A 9,281-nucleotide genomic window follows, 5' to 3' on the forward strand; every position below is an offset into this window, starting at 1 on the left:
AGAGATCCATGAAGTTTGTGATTTAATATAATTTTCTTATTATCGCTATCTAAATTATATTTGGTTAAACAGTTGTTTAGTAGGAAAAAGATATTGAAAAATAAGACTAGGAGATTATTAGTTCAAAGTTTGATAAAAAATTGTTATCCTTATCTAAAATATATCTAGTTAAACTATTTTTTAATGGGAAAAAAATTGAAAAATAATATAAGGAGATACCATAGATTGACACGCGTCAAAAAAAAATTGTTATCCTTATCTAAATTATATCTGGTTAACTATTTTTTAATAGGAAAAAAAGATAAGGAGTCACCAGAGATTGACACGTGTAGTATAGAAAGATATGCATTGTATAATGTAAGAAAATTATAAGAAATGCACTAACACAAATTTAAAAGAAAGATATCAGAATCATGTATCGGGTATAACAGAGTATAATCGGTTACGGTTCCGATTTTTGTCCGGTTTCAGGTATGATCGGTTCCGGTTCCAGCTATTGAGATCCAAATGCATACCCTATCTCTACCCTACGGGTAGGGTCGGTTCCGGTTTCGGGTATAGAATACTTGGGTATTAAAAAACCGGTTCCGGGTTTTTTTTTACCGGGTACGTTTTTTTTGTGCGCCTCTAGTTCAGTCGCATATAGATTAGATTTACCTTCCACTGCTCAAATTCAGCCTGCATTCCATGTTTCATTACTAAATTCATCCTTTAAGCTGTAATATAGTAAATAGAAAGATATAGGTGTGTAATTGTAACATGAACAGTCAGTTAACTGATAGTCAGTTAGCATTAGTTAGGAATTTTGCTGTACTTAACAGATTAAACGGTGGTGAATGAGATTACGCAAGAATTTAAGATGTCGAAATAAACATACAAGGATTTAAACTAAGGTCATTACACTACATGCAGTTACAACTTACAAGAGATTAGAGAAATAATTCCTACAACCCTCCTCTATCGTATCGGTATCCGTGTCAGTATCCGTGACCCATTACATTCTATGACTACAATACGTCCATACATAATTATTGCGCATCATAATAATAACAATGATAATAACTTAGTTAAAGGAAAAACATAAACATTTTAATTTATCATTGAAATTGGTCCTCTTGCTTCAATGTGTTCTCCTTCAAGCTTTTAGTCAACCAAATAGCAGTTTCTCTTGGAGAAACCTTCCCTGGCCCAAACGGTTTCAACAACACTCCAAGCTCTTCAAATCTTTCCTCTTGCCACAACCTGGCACTGAACTCAAGAAGCCCTTCTAACGCTTCGGCTCGTTGTTTTTGTGACGACGTGTCGAACCGTCGTCGTCTACAGTCCGATGAGGTTCGGCTTGATGCACCCGCTGTTGCATTTTGGTCAGAGCAATCACTACCCGACCCATGCCATTCGGTTGGGGAGTTTGAGTTTTGCTTCGCGGATGTTGTATCAACGGCTTGAACCATGCACTTGTCTTTCATGATCGAGCGGTCATGTTGTGGGGAGGATGACCCTTGTACAGAGGTTATTGAGGTTCTACGGGTGGGAACGAAGAGGTCGTGAATTGGATCGAATTCGACCATTTTGTCAATTCGAGGGGCATTGACCGAAACATCCATGGAGTTGATGCAATCAAGGAAACCTGTACTTTTTCTACATAGGGGATCTTCGATTACAGGTTTTTTCGGAAGTGGGAAAGACGATCTTCTACTCGTTGGACCCGGTTTTTTTACTGAACTTCTTGAATATGAATCCTGCATTTGTAAGCGTTTTCATATTTCAGAATTAAACTTGAAAAGTCGCAACTTCAACACATTTACTTATGAACGGGTTGATTCGGACTAAGATTTATTTTTGACGGGTCAACAATTAATTAACAAGGAAAATAGCCCAAAGTCTATATAACATCCTAAATCAATTTGATATAAAAAAAATAACTAATGTACTTAACTAATAATGTAAATTTTGCAATTATATATAACGCATCTAGGGCTGCAAACGAACCAAACATTCAGCGAACAGTTCGTGAATTGTTCGACTTGTTTGTGTTTGTTAGTTTAAGAAAATGAACGAACAAACGAACAAGAAATTTCGTTAGTTTAGTTAAACAAACGACCATGAACAGAGGTCGTGTTCGTTCATTTATGTTCGTGAACATTCGGTAACGTGATTTATGCTCATGAAAACTCGTTTGTGTTCGTCCGTTTCCTTAAACGACCTACGTAATGTTTGTGATGAAAGATGTCGATTTTATTCGAATATTAATATATGTTCATTTGTGTTCGTTTATGCTCATGAACGCTTGTTTGTGTTCGTTTGCGTTCATGAGCGTTCGTTTGTGTTCATGAATGTTCATTTGTGTTTGTTTGCGTTCACTTTTGTCTGGTACCTAAAATTAACAAACGAACACATTTATTTCCTTAATGAACGAACACGAACAAAAAATCTCGTTCAGTAAGTGTTCATGAACAGTTTGTGAACACATAACTTTCTTAACAAACGAACACGAACAAAGCCTTGTTCGTGTTTGTTCAGTTCGTTTGCAACCCTAAACACATTAATTAACAAGAATAAATGGGCAAAAATGTGTATGTGGGTCAAACCAACCCAACCCATCTAGACAACGCCCTGTTCAGCCAACGTGTATATAACTATGATAATATACTAGTGTAGAAGGAAGCAAAAAATGCATGCATCATCAATATATAACGGATCATACCGTATCACGGCCCCTTGAGAATTCGGTTCGTTTTTTAGGAGCAGAGGATATCTTAGGTGAAGCGAACCTAAGATTCTTGGTAGAATTGGAAGGCTTGGAAGAAATATTCTTGCTAACGGGGGGCTCGTCACATGTGCTTCCAATAGACATCCTTTCCATTCTTCTTTGCAAATAATAAGGGGAATCCTGACACCGTTTAGTTAAATATGGTGAACCTTGGTCACCTAAGGATATGCTTGGATTCAAAGTTCTATCGTTTCCATACGACATCCGCCTGTCCCGTGATCTTGGACGAAGACAAACTGGCTCAACGAATCTTGTTTTCTTCATGTAATCAGGTTCGGTCCAATGGGTTGATAAACTGCTCCGTTTGGGGCTGTTTAGTTTAAGGTTGACTTTAAGTACGTAAGGCTGGAGGTGTTGATGCCTAAGTAGCTCTCCTGCCTGACAAACCAAAGACACAAAGATTGAACTCTTAAAGTCATAAAAATTAGCTATAAAAAACATTTTGGAAAGTGGAATGTCTTTTAAAGGGTATTTTTTTAATGCTTAAAACCTCTTATAATATTTGTAACACATATTTTACATACTGAATAAATCAATAAATTATGACAAACAAGTGTGTCATGGTCCCAACCCGGGCCCGCGTTGACCGGTTATCCAACCTGCCCAATCAGGGTGCTAAATGGGTCATGTTGGTGGGTCGAACCCAAAAATATAACACGAAGCGGAAAATTGTATAGAATATGTAAACCCAAAGACAAAAAATGTATTCACAGGTTGACACACAAACATGACCAGTTTAACCTGAAAAAAAAACAACAAAAACAAAAACAAAAACAAAAACAAAAACAAAAAAACAACTTATCCTAATTTCTCTTTTGCATATTAATACCCAAAAAATTACAAATTTACAACCAAAAAAGCAAACATATAAACAATTACGTTTAAACTATAAAATTTCATGCCCGTTCTCTGTATCAATAAAACTTTGGCATAAAAACCTTGTCAGTTTTAAAATTATGACATAAAACATTGTTCATGGGGGTTTAAGCTGAATCTGTTTAAACTAGACCCAAACCCACGAATTTTGTGCTAGGTTCATATCATGTAAGAAATGTTACCCCTACAGTATCCGAACCACTCATTTTGCCACCTTTGTAATCATGATGGGGAATGAACATGTGACAGTTTGTTAATTGTTATGCTGTCATATTTATTGTTTTTGTGAAGCAAAGTCGAGAAGCCAGGTTAAAGAGGCTAGGACTTCCAATATTGGAAAGTAAAATCAATAAGAAACTAAATTTGTAAAACATAGTTAACCCTATCTACACAAAGCAAGATTTGATTTATAACAGGAATGATTTGTATAATGTATATGATGAAAGAGAAGTATGCGTACACTTGGCCTTAGTTCCGGATTTTTCCTCAGCATGCTTTTTACAAGTCCCCGACTGAGACAAAAAAAAAGAGGAAAACGATTAGATTCTGAAATTAACTTGATGCCACAAGATATAAAGAAGAAAATCATACAAGTGAGTGCTTATAAGAGCATACTGCATAGCATCAAAAGTAAGTAAACTTATAATGCTCTGCTAGTCTCTACGATTAAAGTACTTATCGGAAAACTCGTAAGTAGAACAAAATTATGTGACTCACAAGGCACCGGTGTATTTGGTTGGAAGTGGTGCCACAATCGACTTATTGATCTTGTTAATCAGTGCTTGCATGTCCTGTTTAAGAGGTTAACAGCAAAATTATAAGCATTTGGTGAATCAGGTAGAACAAAAACCATGTTTTTGCCCGGTATTTGATCATATTAGTTTTCAAATAAATCAACTTTGGCCTTTTAGGTGACATGTGATGTAACATACCGCATAGTTAATAAAATAGGTATATATAAGAACACTTACAAAAGCTTTAAATGCAGCCTTATGGGAAGCCATTTCATATATACAGCATCCTAGAAGACAGAAGACAGAGAATCATTAATACATCGGAAATAATTATGACAAGCAAGCAAATATCATTTCTTCATTACCAAGAGACCAAATATCTGATTTTGAACCATATGGTATATCTGCAAGAAGCTCGGGGCACATATAACTAGGAGTTCCAACCACCTGAGTATTTATAAACAACAAACAATGAGATATGTAACAACAACAGAGAATGAAACTCAAATTTAAAGGGCGTATATAGGAAACATGTCACTCACAGATGAGGCAAGGTCGTCTGAAGTCAACATCTTGGCTAGTCCAAAATCACCTGAAAGAACCATCGAAGATGATGTTGAGTCATCACTTTCTTTCAGCTCAAAAATAGTTGAGGGATGTACACTTACCAAGACGTATATCGTGATCTTTTGTCAAGAATATATTTGAACACTGTGAAAGGTTATTGATCAGCATATGAAGGTCCATAAAAATTCGGAATATAATGATGTGTCAGTAAAAAGCAATTTAATCTGACAAGCTAACCTTTACATCCCGATGAAGAACATGATTTGAGTGTAAGTAGTCAAGCGCCATTAAGAGTTGTACAAGCCACTTACATAATTTCTGCATGATAGTTTGCTGTTTTGAATAAACAATCAAAGGAACAGGGAGAGAGAGAGAGAGAGAGAGAGAGAGAGTAGATATATGACCTATGCAGTTAATATAGGTGATATATCGGTTATCGGTCCCCATGTAAAATATCGGTGTCAAAAATCAGTCAGAATACCGGTACCGATATTATCGGCAATATTTGACCGATATATCACCGATTTTCCCGATATCAGTACCTTTCTTCTTAATTTCTACCATTCGTCTTTCTTCTTATTGCTGCTATTAGTGTTTTAAGTCTTAATTATTAATTGGTAGTGTTACACGTTGGTGTTTTAAGTCTTAATTGTTAATTGGTAGTGTTAAATGTTGGTGTTTTAAGTCTTAAAAGTTCTTACTTGCTACAATTGTTAGTGTTTTGCAAGTTGCAAAAGGTTAATTTGTTAATGGTAGGAGAGTATATTGAATTGTTAGTGTTAAATTGCTATATATAAATTCTTCATGATATTAAAATTATCAATATCCCACCGCGATAACCTATATCTCAAATATCGGTCTTTGACCAATATCCGATGTTTTACCGCATTAACTGGCTTAGTATATGACGATAAGTACCTCTTCAGAAAACAGCATGCCGTTGGCCTTTTTAATAGCTCCTGCCCTGTAAAAGGAGGATATTGTAAAGACCATGTCAATGACCATTGTACCATTGTGTCACAATATTATAGTTTTAAGAGGATTAGTTACAAACTACTAACATGTCTCCGCCTTCACAATATCCTATAATAATGCAAACATAGCATCCCTGTCAAAAAATAATACATGAAAGCTGAATTACATCGAAAATAATGACCGTGAACATAATACAGAGACGAATTTTCATTTTCTTACCCTTTCGACCCAAGAATCTTTATACTCAACAATAAAGGGATTTCGCATTTTAGAGATGAGCTCCATCTACAAACAGAGAAAGTGGATTAGGTTGTACGTATTGGAAAACAAAAACTGATCTAAAGTCATCATTAGATAGTGTTTAGATGTAATAACATACAAAACAACATAATTATCAAACATTATACCAACCTCCTGATGTGCAGACCTACGTGTTCTATCAGTTTGGCGAGCAAGGCGTATCTTTTTTAACACATACCTTATATCCAAAATTACACAGAATGGGAGAAATAATCAATATGTGTCAATGAAAATGAAACTTAGCATCATTGAACAAACATGATATGTATTATGATAAAGAAGCAAGGACATAAATACGTAGATGCCGACATAAAATATAACTGAAAAAAGTTAAAAGTTTAAAACTCATCCTCACTTTTTTCTTTCATGTTTATGACGTACGAGAAGGGCAGAACCAAACGCCCCCTTTCCAATTTGCTCAAGCACTTCATACTGGTCCATGTAGCTAGCAGTGCATTACAGTTATGGAGACTTGAGGATTCTTATCCCGATCGTGCATTCAACAAAATGGACCCTGTAAGCATACAATAATTAAGATACTCAAAACAAATTCCTATAATAGATAACAAGAGATACATAAAAACGCAGTAGCATAGGCCATGTAATACAAGCATCTTTGCACAATAAGGCAATATTTTTTAAATAGAAGTTCAAGAAAACAGAAGATATGCAACTACTAGGGCACACTTGAACGTTTGTGATGCCATTTAACTTTAATTCATTACAAATATAGAAACGTCAAGCATACTGGCGTAAGACAACGTTGTATATCTTAACCCCTCACCACAATCTGTAAACACATAAATGTGAAACTAAGTGGCTTAGAAAACAGTAAGAAGAACACGTTAACAATTTAATAGACCGCTTCTACATTTAGTTATTTAGGTACCAAGACAATAATATGCCCACACCCACCGTTTATAGAAAAACATAATGCAAAAATTAAACATCGAAGGAGATTATAACAAAAAGAAAAGAAAAAAAAAATCAATGAGTTGTATATTCAAGAAAACAATATGTGCTCTTACCCACCATGTATAAACATCGAACTGTGAAAACTAACTACTCGAGGTACACCAACCAGAATATGTCAGTGTCTTATAAATTGCTCAGCAGTTCATTAATTCAGATTAAATCAAGTATTGATTACCTACAACAACAATGCTTCCCTTCAACCACTATTTATAATTATCATAATGAAGAAACTAACAACTAAGTACTTGTAATAAAAAGACTGTGACTACATGTCTTAAATAATTCCTCCAGGATTCTTCAAAGTTCAAACTAAACAAAATTCGAAAGGATGCTACTCAAACAGTAATATGCCTCTCAACCACCGTTTAGTAAACATCAAAATGCAAAAAAAAAAAAAAAAAGTAACTGAGGCTAAAATAGCTAAATTAGGACACAATGTAACCAAGGTTTAAAAAAACGGAAACGAGTTTCTAGGCGTTTTCCCTTCGCCTCACGAGGCATAAGCCTCGAGGCGAACCGAGGCGTAAGCCCGAGGTGGAGTTAAAAAATAAAAATAAATATAAATATTATATATCTTATAAAAATAGTAATACTAACTAAATTCATCATCAAATTCATCAAAATAATAAAAAACACACATAAAAAAGACATAAATTGCTTGAAATTGACACAAAAACTCAAAAACATCAAAAACAAATATCAAAAACCCCTGAGGCGCACCTGAGGCGCAGCCTTTTTAGCGCCTCAGCCCCTCTGAGGCGCACATACAGTATAAACCCCCTGAGACACGCCTCAGAATCGTTTTTTGACCGTTTCGTCTTGAGGCGCGCCTCGAGGCGCACGCCTCAACCGTTTTTTAAAACCACGAATGTAACCACAATTCCACACTACTGTTGCAAAATGATGACTTAATCACACAAGCAGATACTACATTTGAATCTAACAACGAGAGATCCAAAGCAAATTACACAAATAACAGCATATAAGCTCACAGCACAACACTTGTAACCAAAATTAAGCACGAATGAAGTTATAATACCAAATGTGAGACCGTAATATGCAACAACAAAGATGCAGGTCTAGAAACAAACTGAATGCACAAACACGAATCGGAAAACAACTTCAAGCTAAACTAAATTCAAAAGGATGCTACTCAAACAATAATATGCCTCTCAACCACCATTAAAATGTGAAAACAAAGTAATTAGGGCTAAAATACCTAAAATAGGTCACAATGTAACCACCATTCCACATTTACAGACTACTGTAGCAGAATAACAACTGAATCACACAACTGCACAAGCAGATACTACATTCGAATCTAACAAGTAGAGATCCAAAGCAAATTACACAAATAACAGCATAAAAGCTCACAACACAACACATCTAACCAAAATTAAGCACAAAAGAAGCCCAAACACCAAATGCGAGATTATAGTATGCAAAAACTAATCAGAAGCAAACTAAATGCTAAAAAAAGAATCTGAAAACAACTTCAAATGCATCGGAAACCGTACCGACTAATGAAAAACGACTTCAAATGCTGTTTATAGTGACTGAATCGAGGTCAAATAGTAGAAAATGATTGAAGTTTATACCTGAGAAGGTGAATTTGAAGAGGAAATTGAAGCGGAGCAATGAAGAACGGTTGAAGATGAAGATTATTAGTATCGGAGATGAAGAGAGTGAAATCTGAAGGCTGACATTTTGCACGGAAAGAGTGATGGAAAATTGAAATCCAAGTGTTTGATGAGAGAGAGAGAGAGAGGAGAGAGAAGAGTGGGGTGGGGTGGGGTGGGGTGTGGGTAGGCCGTAGGGGTAGGGGTAGGGGGAGTGTAGCAGGCTATATGTATAGTGTATGTGTCTGCTGCTGCTACTCTCTGTCGTATATGAAAGTATAAGTTTTGATGCATAATGTACAAGTGTTATCGTTTCTTTATCTATAAATATAATATAATATAATAATTTAAAAGATCGGTGCAATATATTTTACCTAAAAATATTTATATTTATATTTATTTATTTAATTAATAAGAAAGCCATGGACTGTTCTTAGAGGAGAGGAGAGAGAATGCGAGGATGTT

General features: G+C 35.3%; 1 protein-coding gene across 1 annotated transcript; it reads right to left on the reverse strand.

Annotated features, from left to right (window-relative positions):
* Nucleotides 1-860: 860 nt before the first annotated feature.
* Nucleotides 861-8,999, reverse strand: LOC110910913 (serine/threonine-protein kinase Nek2). Its single transcript, XM_022155490.2, has 15 exons — nucleotides 8,796-8,999; nucleotides 6,578-6,736; nucleotides 6,334-6,400; nucleotides 6,142-6,207; nucleotides 6,009-6,055; nucleotides 5,866-5,911; nucleotides 5,185-5,265; nucleotides 5,049-5,091; nucleotides 4,923-4,972; nucleotides 4,746-4,827; nucleotides 4,618-4,667; nucleotides 4,364-4,437; nucleotides 4,107-4,158; nucleotides 2,705-3,148; nucleotides 861-1,739 (listed from the first exon to the last, which is right to left on the reverse strand). The coding sequence occupies exons 2-15, from the start codon at nucleotides 6,661-6,663 to the stop codon at nucleotides 1,098-1,100; spliced, it is 1,830 nt and encodes a 609-aa protein (XP_022011182.1). The 5' UTR covers nucleotides 6,664-6,736; nucleotides 8,796-8,999; the 3' UTR covers nucleotides 861-1,097.
* Between the last annotated feature and the right edge of the window lie 282 nt (nucleotides 9,000-9,281).

Source organism: Helianthus annuus, chromosome 15 (genome assembly GCF_002127325.2).
Source record: "Helianthus annuus cultivar XRQ/B chromosome 15, HanXRQr2.0-SUNRISE, whole genome shotgun sequence".
Classification (NCBI taxonomy): Eukaryota; Viridiplantae; Streptophyta; class Magnoliopsida; order Asterales; family Asteraceae; genus Helianthus; species Helianthus annuus.